The sequence below is a fragment of the Otolemur garnettii genome, unplaced genomic scaffold (assembly GCF_000181295.1).
Source record: "Otolemur garnettii isolate 467f Iridium unplaced genomic scaffold, OtoGar3 scaffold00100, whole genome shotgun sequence".
Taxonomy (NCBI): Eukaryota; Metazoa; Chordata; class Mammalia; order Primates; family Galagidae; genus Otolemur; species Otolemur garnettii.
In genome coordinates this window covers 5,770,165-5,782,493 of record NW_003852495.1, presented here as the reverse complement: position 1 = coordinate 5,782,493, position 12,329 = coordinate 5,770,165, and the positions used below count along the sequence as shown (strand labels likewise).

The 12,329-nt window shown below is 52.7% G+C and overlaps 3 protein-coding genes across 4 annotated transcripts in view; 2 read left to right on the top strand and 1 right to left on the bottom strand.

Moving 5' to 3' along the window:
- The window catches only part of TYROBP (TYRO protein tyrosine kinase binding protein), a 3,263-nt gene extending 2,466 nt beyond the window's left edge, over window positions 1-797 (top strand). Inside the window, exon 5 of the mRNA XM_003796124.2 lies at window positions 566-797. Within this exon, the coding sequence (XP_003796172.1) occupies window positions 566-631 (66 nt within the window). The 3' untranslated portion in view covers window positions 632-797. The remainder of the gene's footprint in view (window positions 1-565) is intronic.
- Window positions 798-930: 133 nt separating this feature from the next.
- HCST (hematopoietic cell signal transducer) lies at window positions 931-3,721 on the bottom strand. Of its 2 annotated transcripts, XM_003796129.3 has the most exons (5): window positions 3,693-3,721; window positions 2,241-2,335; window positions 1,888-1,911; window positions 1,313-1,444; window positions 931-1,084 (listed from the first exon to the last, which is right to left on the bottom strand). In XM_003796129.3, the coding sequence occupies exons 2-5, from the start codon at window positions 2,281-2,283 to the stop codon at window positions 1,044-1,046; spliced, it is 240 nt and encodes a 79-aa protein (XP_003796177.1). In that variant the 5' UTR covers window positions 2,284-2,335; window positions 3,693-3,721; the 3' UTR covers window positions 931-1,043. The 2 variants fall into 2 exon arrangements, with proteins under 2 accessions (XP_003796177.1, XP_012664584.1); XM_012809130.2 differs by lacking the exon at window positions 3,693-3,721 and having other exon boundaries at window positions 931-1,081; window positions 2,241-2,337.
- A 1,864-nt stretch (window positions 3,722-5,585) lies between these two features.
- On the top strand, window positions 5,586-12,065 carry NFKBID (NFKB inhibitor delta). Its single transcript, XM_023516884.1, has 11 exons — window positions 5,586-5,771; window positions 5,951-6,011; window positions 6,365-6,582; window positions 6,833-7,023; window positions 7,107-7,212; window positions 7,393-7,539; window positions 7,640-7,691; window positions 7,784-7,932; window positions 10,342-10,458; window positions 10,747-10,911; window positions 11,462-12,065. Exons 1-11 carry the CDS (start codon window positions 5,640-5,642, stop codon window positions 11,513-11,515), a joined length of 1,392 nt encoding a protein of 463 aa, XP_023372652.1. The 5' UTR covers window positions 5,586-5,639; the 3' UTR covers window positions 11,516-12,065.
- Window positions 12,066-12,329: the final 264 nt, after the last annotated feature.

The window sequence follows — 12,329 nt, the reverse complement described above, 5'->3', positions numbered from 1 at the left end:
GGCTGGGGATTCAAACCCGCCACCTTAGGTGTACATGGCTGGCGCCTTAGCCGGTTGAGCTATAGGCGCCGAGCCCAGGAGGATTTCTTGAGCCCAGAAGTTTGAGGTTGTTGTGAGTTATCACACCATGGCACTCTACCCAGGGCACAGAATGAGACTATGTCTTTTAAAAAAAAAAATCATTTTGAGAGGCATAGAGAAGAAAATAAAGAAGGCTGTTGTGACAGTGACTGGGGTGGTGGGGGAGAAACTACCAACTGGCCATTGAGAAATGCATCTCTGGGGAGGCGATGTGAGCTGAGACTTGAAGGGAGAGGAGACAAAAGATCCAGGGAGTGGTATCTGCGGGGAGGAAACAGCACAGGCCAAGGCCCTGAGGCTGGAGCATAATGATGAGGCAGAGGGGCAAGGGGAACATGGAACACACTTGAATAAAATCCAGCTCTTTTCTGTGGCTACAAGGTTGAAGAAGCTGCCAGGGGCATTGCAGGCCACTGGAAGAAGGTTAGGTTTTGTTCTAAGTTTATTTGGTGGACCCCTTTCACTGATGGCTCCATCCCTTTAGGAGCTCCAGGGTCAGAGGTCAGATGTCTACAGTGACCTCAACACACAGAGGCAATATTACAAATGAGCCAAATCATGATGGTCAACAACCAGATTCCTGGATCCAGTCATTCCTGATGGCCACCAAGTACCTCACTCCTACTCCTACCAAGACATAGATCTACAGAGTGCCCTCCCTGAGCTATCACACCTCTCCCACTGCTGCCTCCAAATAAACACGAAGCAGAAAAACATCGTTGAGTTGTGCCAGTTTCTTGGGCTTAGAGGATGTAGATATATGGAGACCTGAGGGGGTCTTGGGCACAGAAACAGCTAAATGAGAGGGAGGCTTTGGGAAGCGTGGAGTTCTTTAAGAAAGAATGAAACTACTGGTATTTCCATTGCTTTATTCCAATCCCAAAGTGGGGAGGGTGTTCTTGTACCACCACACATCATCTAGTATGAGAGGGTCAGAAGTCAAAGGTTGAAGTTACATGGGGTCAGCCCCTGCCAGGCATGTTGATGTAGACTTTGCCATCTTCTGGGGGTGGGGGAGAAAAAGCAAGAAGCATGACCACCCACCACTTACCCGACATCTCCACCTCCCTGGGGACCCCCTGCCTCAGGGGTTTCCTCAGGGGTTCCCCTAAACACCTCCCCCAGGGTTTCCCCAGCACCTCCTCTAGGGCTTCCCCAGGGGTCCCCTCCCATGGGACCCCTCCCTAGGAATACCACCCCCGCTGCAGACCCGCCTTGTCCCTACCCTCACCTTGGGTGGGCCTGCTTCGTGGGCGAGCACACAGGAACACCACCCCTACAATGAGCAGTGATATGACTGCATCAGCCGCCACCAGGCCTGCCAGGAGCGGCAAGGATAGGGGCCCACATCCAGAACAGGAACCTGCAGTGTGGGGGCGAGACAGAAGGCAGCTCAGGCGTGTTCTAGATCCTGGGGCTGTGCTTTGGTCATAGAAGAGGAAGTCCCTTTTGAGGGAGGCAGAGCCCAGATTCCTTTGCACTTGGGGAATGGAAGAGGAGATGGAGAGCCAGAGAGGCCAGCATGTCCCAGGACCCTTGGGGCTGCGCATTGGGCATCTGTGGGAGGCTTTGGGAAATTCCTAAGAGAGCTCAGGGGTCACTGATTCCCTGGAACCTTGATTGGTTGATGAAGAAGGCAAGGTGGGACCTCGAGAAAGCTGCAGATCCTCTGAGGGCTCCAATTTGGGGATAAGGGAGGAGAAAGTGACCTGGAGAATCACCGAGGTGTTGGAAACCCCTCAGGCCAAGCTTTGGGAGGGAAGTGGTACCTGATACCAGAGTAACAGGGAGGGAGTGATTGCTTACCTGGGGTCATCTGAGCTGTAGCCACTGTGGAAAGAGAGAGAAGGTGGATGAGTGGGGGAGAGACAGGATGGAAAAAGGGGCACAAATGGGAAAAGAAGCTCCCAGAGACAGAGAGAGATGGGAAATTGGGAGTAGCAGCAGAGACCTGGCAGTGAGAAGGGGAGATTAACAGATAATAGCTACCCCAGGAGTCTCTACCTTGCCTTCCACTCCCGCAAAGACCCTGAAGCTGAATGGATCTCCAGAAAGGGAAGGGGCACAGAGAGAAGAACCCTGCCCTCAGCACACCTCCCTTCAGATGTCACCCAAGTCACAGGCTTTGCCTGCCATCCCCCCATAACTGCTGGCTTCACCTGGGAGCAAAAGTAGGAGCAGAATGTGGCCTGGAGTGACCATGGTGGGCTGGGGTCTGGAAGGGTCTGGCAAAGAACTGTGGTCCAAGGAAGTCCTGAAGAACAGTGGGGGAGTAGAGAAGAGCAATAGCGGATGTCACCCTGCTGGTGGCAAGCCATCTGCTTCCTGTGTGTGTGGCGGTGGTGGTGGGGTGTATGTTATTGCCTTTGGGGAACAAACTGGGGGAAGGGTAAGAGAGACCAGGGAGGCTTCTGTGATGGTCCAGGTGGGAGTGACAGGGGGACCAGAGTGTGGGTGCTAGGACGATCTGGAAGCATTTTGGTGGTACAGCCATCGAAATTTGCTGATGAAATGGATGTGGGTGTGTATGAGAGATCCAGTACGGCCAAGGCTTTGGCCTGAAAAACTGAAAAGACAGAGTGTCCACTAACAGAGATGGGGGGAGGGAAGCAGGCTTGAGGGGAAAGTGCCAAGTTTTGGCTACACTGAGCTGGAAATGCCCTCGATAATCTCCCTGTGGAGATGTTGAATGACCACAGCTGCATTTATGAGTTCAGGGGATAACTCTGGCCTGAAGATGTAAATTTGAGGGTTGATAGCTTATGGATGGTATTTAGAGCCACAGGACTGGATGAGATCACCAAGGAAGTGAGTATAGAGAACCCCCCACCTCCCACGAAATGAGAGAAGAGGAGGAACCAGCCAGGGAAACTGAGGAGGAGGAGCAAGCAGGGGAGGAGCCACAGGAGAGCAGCAAGTCTTGAAAGTAGGGAAGAAACATGGTCAGCATGGTCAGTGCTGGGGCTGCTCACTAGGGGGAAACTGAGAACAGCCTCCCACTGGAATGTCAGTCAGCTGGAAGGCTGAGAATTCCTGCCTACTTAGTTCACAGCTCCACCAGGGCAGCTAGCAAAGTAGTAAATTATTTTACAAGGGGCGCGGTGGCTAATGCCTGTAATCCTAGCACTCTAGGAAGCCAAGGCAGGTGGATTGCCTGAGCTCACCAGTTCAAGACCACCCTGAGCAAGAGTGAGATCCCCTCTCTAAAAATAGCCAGGCATTGAGGAGGGTGCCTGTAGTCCCAGCTACTCGGGAGGCTGAGGAAAGAGGATCTCTTGAGCCCAAGAATTCGAGGTTGCTGTGAACCACGGCACTCTACCCAGGGCACAGAGTAAGATTCTGTCTCAAGAAACAAATAAATAACAATAAAAATAGAAAACCTAGTCCGCATCGTGTCAGGCACCTGTAGTCCTAACTACTCAGAGGTTTGAGGTTGCTGTTGAGCTATAACGCCACAGCACTCCACGGAAGGCGACCAAGTAAGACTCTGTCACAAAGAAAAAAAAAATTATCTTACATGATGAATGCATAAACGAAACCTGACCTCTGAAAAAAGGAGAATATGATGTAGGGAAGAGGGAGAAACTTCAGAATACCTATATTAACCTTACCTATAGATCTTTCTTCCCTGGAGATCAGGGAGTCTAGACCTCCAGTCCCTTCTTTCCCCCAGGACTCTGTAATACTGTCTCCCCACCCCCCCTCAGGCTAGGACCGGACCTGGTAGTCAAAGCCTCCAGTACACCTCTTGGACAGAGACCCAGAAGTCCAGACTCTCAATGCCCCCTTCTTCCGGAGTCTGGTATACAAGGCTCGTACCCCCAGCTCCCGGGACTCCGGAGTCCAGCCTTCCAATTCAGCCCCGCCCTCTCAGAGACTGGGTTTGCTGGGGCGCGACACGGGGACTCCCAGGCCTGTACAGGCCCTGCCCAGGGCTGGGCGGTGCCAGAACGCTCAGTTTAAAAACACGCGGGGGACCCGACCCAAGATTGGGGACCCGGCGGCGGCTCCGCGGGGAAATAGCGAGACTGGCGCAGCGCCGAGGCCGCGGCCCTGGGGGCCCGCAATCTGCGCCACGGAATCCTCGAGGTAATGGGCGGGGAGAGGGGACTCTCGGCTACTCGGGAGAGTGAGGGGCTGGGAATCCAGCTCTTGAGTCTTTGAGGGACGGAACTGGAGCGTCAAGTCCTGGGTCTAGAGAGGGTGAGGGTCTGGGTGTTTGGAGGGGACTAGGGGCCGGGACTCCTGGGTCGTAGGGGAGGAGAGGCTGGGAACCTGGCCTCTGGATCCTGGGGGCGTAGGGGGCTGGGAACCTAGAATCCTGGGTCCAGGAGGTGAATGGGCTTGGGAGGCTGGATTGCTGGGTCCTGTGGGAAGTGGTGCCGGCGGCCGAGACTCCATGCCCTAGGGATGGCTGCACTGAGTACTCGGGATATAGTTGTGTTTTGCATGTTTGGTTTTTGGAGACAGAGTCTCATTCTGTCACCTAAGCTAGAGTGCCATGACGTCAGCCTCAAGCCCGTGGGCTCAAGTCACCCTCCTGCTTCAGCTTCCGGAGCAGCTGGGACCACAGGCTGGGCCGCCACGGCCGGCTAAGAGGTCCTAGTTGTTTAAAATCGCCGCCCGCCTCAGTGGGGAAGGTCCCTCCCAGCCACAGGGGTCCACGGCGGCTGTGACCTTGACTCCGCCCCACCCCGCCCCGGGATTTCCCGGATTGCCACAGTCCAGGGCTGAGCAGGAATTCCCCACGTGCGGGGATTCCACGAGCGCCACGCTCCGCCGCGCGCTCGCCTCGGAGCGGGACACCTGGGGTGCAGGAGGTCAAGGGAAGATGCAGGTGGAAGATTCCCTTGCGCGAGCGCCGTGACGTCAGCGCGTCGCGTCTGGGCAGTTTCCGAGTAGGCGCTCTCTCGTTTAACCCTTCCCTCTCCGGAGCCCAGGCTTGGAAGGTTGAGGGTTGGGGAGGGTCCTCTGTTCCAGGGTCGTGAGGAATGTGGGATCGGGGACTCGCTGGCCCTAGAGAGGAGGAGGCCGAGGGCCTGAACTCCTGGGGTCCTGGGGAAGAGAGTGCTGGCCTCCCAGACGGCCGAATCCTAAGGGATGGAGGTGGGGGGCCCTGGACCTCTGGATCGCAGACCATCTAGGGTTTCTCAGGGTGTGTCTTGGGAAAAGGGGAACAGGTCAGCTTCTCGGGCAAAATGATGTTGGGAACCCGGATATGCGTCCCCAGGGAGTGATGCCTTGCGACCCCCAGGCCTCGGGACTGGGAGAATCTGGGGGTGAGACTTTTAAACGGAAGTTTGAGGGGGGAGGGGTACTGTAGAGGATCGCTCTCCTCCCCCTTCCTCAGTTTCCACCACGCTGGTGGAAAGTTGGGTCGGAGGGAAAGTGCGGAGCAAAGGGAAGGAAACGGCGGGGGCGGACGCCCCACCCAGAATCTTCTAATAGCTTTGGAGTAGTCAGGCGGTATCAATGTGCCAGTTTTTCCGCGCGGGAGGGCAAGGAGGGTGCCCAAATCTACCCCGCCCCCATGCATTTGAGTGACTTAAGGACCCCTGATGTCTTCCCCCTTTCCTCCCCACCCCTCAGTGAGTCAGAATGAGCGCAGCCACTGCCCCACACAGACGGTGAAGAAGCTTTTGGAAGAACGGAGGCGCCGCCAGCAGCAGCCTGATACCGGTGGGGTGCAGGTGAGTCCCAGGAAGGCCTGTGAACTACAACTCCCTGAGGCTTTGTGCTGTCCAGCAGGGACTTACTGGGCTCTCAGAGTTGATGAGAGATGTGGTTCGGTGGAAGATGCCCTATAGGTCAGGGACAGATGCTGAGAATGAGTCAGATAAATTCACCTTTGTTCCTTTTTGCTCCACAGGGACAGTTCTCGGCTCCCTTGTCCCAGCCCCTGACCCCATCTGTGAATGAGACTGATCCTGGTAAGTCTGGAACCTCGCCTAGTTCTCTGAGCTTCCTGCCCCAGCTTCCTTCAGGGATTCAAATATCCCTCCTCGTAGGACTTTGGGGCACCTAGGAGTCAGGCCTTTATTCTTTCTGGGACTCGGTAGCAATTTGATCTCACAGATTCTCTGGAGCATGGTAGTCTATGCACATAGTTTTTTCAGAGTCCCAGGGGCTCCGCCTTGTGGTGTCCCAGGAGTCCAGCTCTCAGGCCCTGGTGTCCCAGAGAATTAGCTCTCAGCACCTGGAGAGACTATATGCCCTCCAGCCCTGCTGTGACTCCCACAACTCTGGTAATCAGATCTGCTCCTGCCCCTCCTCTTGCATGCAGGCCATCCTCACTTCCTAGCACACCAGGAGACTGTGGGTTCTGGATTTGGCAACCTGGCCCCCTCTATGGGCGTTTCAGACTGGGACCCCAACACGCATACTGCCTACACAGACAGTCCCTACTCTTACCCTGCTTCTGCTGCTGAAGGTTTCCCGACTCCTGACTTCTACTCACCCTCGGACCCAGGGCGGCTGTGTCCATTACCCCTGGGGATGGAGGTGAGATACAGAGTGGGGATAGGATACTGAAGAGCCCCTAAAAATTTCCAGTTGTCCTCATGCAATATTCTGAGATGTCTGGGGCTAGATTAAGATCCCATTTCCCCAATGGGAAAAACTGAAGCCTAAAGGTCCAAGGTCACACGGCATACCCAGCCACTTGATCAGGGGCTCCGTAGGTGTCTGTGTGTGGTGGGTTGGGAAGGGAGAATTCTCAGCTGATTGCTCCCCCTACCACCTCACATTTCAGGAGGCCCCGGACACTCAGCTCTATACAGACCCTCCCTTGTCACAAGCTGGATCCTGGAGAGTTTCTGGGCTCCCCTCAGGACCTCCACAGTTGCCCCCTGCAGTCACTGGGCCATCTCTGGATGCAGCCCGAGCTCACATGCTGGCTTTGGGGCCACAACAGCTGCTGGCCCAGGATGAGGAGGGGGACACGTGAGTATAGGGGAAGGGGGTTGTCTGCAGACTCTTGTGTCAGTTGGGGGCTGTTCTCACCACTGTCCCCCACCTGTCCTCAGGCTCCTGCACCTGTTTGCAGCTCGAGGTCTGCGCTGGGCAGCATACGCTGCAGCTGAGGTGCTCCAGGTATATGGACATCTGGACATTCGTGAGCATAAGGGCAAGGTGAGGGCTGTGGCCTGGTCTTCTGGATTCAGGGAGGGCATAGATTCCTGGATCCTAGAGAAGAGGGTATTGGGAACTGAACTTCTAGGTCTGAGGGCAGAGGCGGCTGGGAACCTGGGTTCCTGGTTTTCAGAGGGGAGGGTGCTGGGGGCCCATACTGACCTTTCCTGTGACCTACAGACCCCTCTCCTGGTGGCTGCTGCTGCCAATCAGCCCCTGATTGTGCAGGATCTTCTGAGCCTGGGAGCAGAACCCAATGCCACTGACCATCAGGGACGTTCTGTCTTGCATGTGGCTGCTACCTATGGGCTCCCGGGAGTCCTCTCGGTATGGCCAGCTGGCATGTGGGTTGTCTGGGGGAGACTGATTGCCAGGGTTAGGAGGTCTGGGGAGACTCTTACCTGCAATCTGCCTTCTCTTCTCACAGGCTGTATTTAACTCAGGGATTCAGGTTGACCTTGAAGCCAGAGACTTTGAGGGTAAGTTGGGTGTGGGGAGGGCTATTGTGGTAGGTGAGACTGGGTAGAATGGATGACTTAGATGTAGCGTTCTCACTATCTGTGTTCTGCAGGCCTCACCCCACTTCACACAGCTATCCTGGCTCTCAATGTTGCTATGCGTCCACCTGACCTCTGTTCTCGGATGCTGAGTACTCAAGCCCAAGATAGGCTGACTTGTGTCAAGATGTTGCTATACATGGGTGCCGATCACACTAGCCAGGTGAGCTGGGTGTGGGTGGCTGGCCCTTGGGAGCGTGTGTGGGATAGAGTCACTTGGATGTCCAGGAAGGCTCCAAACAAATGCTGATTTTGCCTTCCTGGCTGTGTGACCTTCATTTCATTTTTGTGCACATCACTTCACTTTTCTGTGCCCTAGTTGTCAACTGGAAATAATATTACTGATCTCAGTATATATTTATCAAGCACTTCCTGGTCATCAGCACCATGTCTCATAGATCAGCTTATTGAATCCTCCCAAACACCCTTACACATGTGTACTATTATTACTTTCCCTGTTTTACTGATAAGGAAACTGAGAGGCACAGAGGGTCAGAAATCTTACAGCATGTGGCCAGGTGCCATGGCTCATGCCTATACTCCTAGCACTCTGGGAGGCCAAGGCAGTAGGATTGTTTAAGCTCAGGAGTTGAAGACGAGTCTGAGCAAGAGCAAGATCCTGTCTGTACAGAAAAACTGAGAAAAATCAGCCTGATGTGCTGGTGCCCACCTGTAATCCCACCTACCTGGGAGGAGAATCAATTGAGCCCAGGAATTAGAGGTTGCATTGAGCTATCATGATGCCATTGCCCTCTAGCCAAGGCAACAGAGTAACACTGTCTTGGAAAAAGAAACCAAAAAACAAAACAAAACAAATCTTACAGCTTGTAAGTGTCTGAAAGGGGATTTGAATGCAGTTCAAATCTGGGTTCTAAGTTCTAAGTCTAAACACAGTTCTAAGTCTGACCTTAGAACTCAGCTCTGAATTATGTTATATTCATTTCCTATAGCTCCTTCACAGGCAGGCTAGATGCTTAAGCATCCACACAAAAAATTTCTTTTTGTTAAAGGTTTTGAGTTTAGAAAAGTGCAGAAAATGAATCCCATGCCTCCACCATCAATAACCAGCAACTCAGAACCACTCTGCTTTCTCATTTTTCTGTGTTATTTTAAGCAAATCCAAGCATATAATTTTTTCTATAAATATTTGTATAGAAATACAAATACTCTACCAAGGGCGACAAAGTAAGACTGTGTCTCATAAAAAAATTAAAAAAGAAAGAAAAGAAAAGAAATACAAATTTGGGTGAGGGGGTCTGGATGTGAAGATTGGTTTGACCTCTCCCCAAATATTTGTATGCCTTTTGACCTCAATCCTATTCAGCCTTAAAAAATGAATGATAATCTTATTATCAAATATTTTGGCTGCGTTCACATTTCCTTTTGACTCTAAAGTGACAAAGTTTTTTTTCTTAATTTAAAAAAATCAAGATTCAGGGCTCCGCACCCATAGCACAGTGGTTATGCTACATACACCGAGGCCAGTGGGTTCGAACCCAGCCCGGGCCAGCTAAGCAACAATGACAACTGCAACAGAAGAGTAACTGGGTGTTGTGGTGGTCACCTGTAGTCCCAGCTACTTGGGAGGCAGAGGCAAGAGAATTGCTTAAGCTCAAGAGTTTGAAGTTGCTGTGAGCCGTGATGCCATGGCACTCTACCGAGGGTGACATACATTCTGTCTCAAAAAAAAAAAAAAAAAATCAGGATTCAGGCCAGGTACAGTGGCTCCCTATAATCCTAACATTCTGGGATCACTCGAGCTCAGGAATTTTAGACCAGCCTAAGCAAGAGTGAGACCCCATCTCTACTAACAGTAAAAAAATTAACCTGGCATGGTGGCAAGTGCTTGTAGTCCCAGCTATTCAGGGGTGTAAGGCAGGAGGATTGCTTGAGCCCAGGAGTTTAAGGTTGCTGTGAGCTCGACTGACACCATGGCACTCTAGCCTGTGGATCAGAGTGAGACTCTGTCTCAAAAAAAAAATCAAAAATCAAGATTCAAATAAAGCCCATATATTATGATGATATATATATCTTTGAAAGCCCCTCTTAATCGATAGCTTTGTCTTTTCTTCATAATTTATTTGACGCACAAACTAGGTTGTTTTGCCTTCTATAGGCACATAAGACTCATAATGTTGCTTATCATCACAAACTCCTTAAAGGTACATAATATAAGTTTCATTTTAGAAAATGTCTTTTATTTTTCCCCAGATATGAAGAGAATAGCTCAGTGTTGCGGTGCACTGTCATGATAGTAGCTAGTGTGTTGATAAATGCTGCCTGACTCTGTTCTTGTAGATCAAGTACAGTCCCTTTAGGTCAGGGTGCATTTTCATGTGTTAGTTGGCCTGTGGCTAGGCGCTGGGGGGAATAAATGTATATTCTGTGAGGCATGTGGTGTGGACGGCATGCCTTACACATAGTGCTGTTTTGTGCTCAATATATACAGCTGAACACGACACTCCTGACAGGGCTTGGCAGGGGAAGGCCAGAGTATCTCAAGGTTTCTGGGTTCTGGGAGTGGGCCTGGGTGTGCAGATTGGTCCAACCTCTGCCATTCCTCTCCCCACAGGAGATCAAGAGCAACAAGACAGTCCTGCACTTGGCCGTGCAGGCTGCCAACCCTACCGTGGTTCAGCTGCTGCTGGATCTGCCACGAGGAGACCTGCGGGCCTTTGTCAACATGAAGGTGGGGGCCTAGGGTGGGGCGTGCAGATTGTGGGAGATACAGCAGAGGAAGAAACGAGATGTTGGTGGCCCGGTGGGCTATGGACATAGAGGGGACAATGTGTGGGATCTGAAGGGGATGTGTAGGAGGGAAACAGACCATGGGGAAGTGTGTAGAACATGGACACAGAGGGATATGGAGTGTGGCTCTTAAGGGGCAAGTGTAGGACATGGCTGATGCAGGATGCAGTTGGGAGGGCGTAGGCCAGCTCAGTCAGGATCCTGATCAGCCCTGCCTTTATTGTTTCAGGCCCATGGGAACACAGCCCTCCACATGGCAGCTGCCCTGCCCCCTGGGCCACCCCAAGAGGCCATCGTGCGTCGCCTGTTGGCAGCTGGGGCAGACCCGACACTGCGCAACCTAGAGAATGAGCAGCCTGTGCACCTGCTAAGGCCCGGGCCGGGCCCCGAGGGGGTAAGCACTAGGCCTGGCCTCATAGGGTGGCCTCTGAGCTAACAGCATGACCCTACCTCTTTACCCAAACCTGACTTTAGAGGGTGGTTTCTAATTTTGGAAGGTCACCTCAACCCTTAGCCAACCCTGACTTCAAAATGTGACCTCTGACCTCCATGTTGGAGCCCTGACTCTAGTACTCCTCTGACCCCTATCCCTAAGGTGAATCTTGACCTCAAGTTGTGACCTTTGATCCCCAAGTATGACCTCTGGTCCCCTACCCCCAGCCCTGTGTCCTGACCTCAAATGTGACTTCTGACCTCCTTGCTTCTTCCCTTTGGTACTAACCCCAGGGTGGGAACCCCCAGCCAGCAGCATCTTTCACTCATCTCCAGTCCTGGTTCAGCATTTGAACCCAGACCTTTACCACCAGCCCAGTGCTGACTCTGGACCCCGACTTTGAGATCCACCTGATCCCACTCGGCTCCTTTCCAGCCCTGCCCACACACCGCCTGTCTTCCCCTCTCCCTCCAGCCCCAAGCCTGCTCACTCTGCCTTGCCTTGTCCACAGCTCCGGCAGCTATTGAAGAGGAGCCGTGTGGCGCCCCCAGGCCTGTCCTCTTAGGACTCAAACCCAGAACCTGGACTGATTTTTCCAGTCCCCACCGTCCTGTGGGACAGCCAGCGTATGCTAATGTGCAAAACCATGATAATGTATGTAGAATATCCTGCCATTAGGGTCTTACATTAAAACCCCAAAATGGCTGCTGAAGGGTGAACAGTCCCCAATATTTGGGATGATGTGACACACCTCCCCCACCTACAAGGAGCCCTTTTTATGATTTCTGTGAAATCAAGGCTCCTTGATTGTTTTTGTAAAACACCCTGAGCCCTTCACCTTGTCCTCACTGGGACCTGTTGGGGTTCTCTCCCCCAACTGAATTCTTCATATCTAGAAATCCAGATGTAATCCCCTACGTGGTACTTGGGGATCCCAATACCATCCTAGCAGGGCTTCTAAGATAGTCCTTAACCTTCCCCAGGACTCCCTGGGTCCTAACCCAGATACATAAGAAGGAACCCCTGGATTAGAGTTTCTGCTTTCATATTCAGAACTCAACTGGGCCCTGTCCCAGATCTCAGCATTCACAGTGAAGCCTTCCCCTAGTCTCAGCATCTCTAAACTCCCTATTAAACTTGATTTGGACTAGAACTGTCTTGTCTGATCTCTGGAGGCCAGGAGTGCAGGGAAGTGGCTGTGTTTGATGCATATGCCTGGCTGGGGCTTGCAGCAGCCACTGTGGGGGCCAGTCCACGTCGTCTTCCCCCTCTGCCTGTCAACACACAGGGGCCTACCTGCCAGTTTCAGCACCTGAACCTTTGCGTGTGGACATTCTCAGACCACTGGTGCCGCTCTGCTCTGGGTGTGAGTGCGACAA

Excerpts from the sequence above, each read along its gene's own strand:
- HCST (XM_003796129.3), bottom strand. The coding sequence starts at position 2,283 with ATGGTCACTCCAGGCCACATTCTGCTCCTACTTTTGCTCCCAG. Across the intron at positions 1,445-1,887 it reads TACAGCTCAGATGACCCCAG|GTTCCTGTTCTGGATGTGGG; the intron begins GTAAGCAATCAC and ends CCCACACTGCAG. Across the intron at positions 1,085-1,312 it reads ACGAAGCAGGCCCACCCAAG|AAGATGGCAAAGTCTACATC; the intron begins GTGAGGGTAGGG and ends CCCCACCCCCAG.
- NFKBID (XM_023516884.1), top strand. The coding sequence starts at position 5,640 with ATGTCTTCCCCCTTTCCTCCCCACCCCTCAGTGAGTCAGAATGAGCGC. Across the intron at positions 6,012-6,364 it reads TGTGAATGAGACTGATCCTG|GCCATCCTCACTTCCTAGCA; the intron begins GTAAGTCTGGAA and ends TCTTGCATGCAG. Across the intron at positions 7,692-7,783 it reads TGAAGCCAGAGACTTTGAGG|GCCTCACCCCACTTCACACA; the intron begins GTAAGTTGGGTG and ends TGTGTTCTGCAG.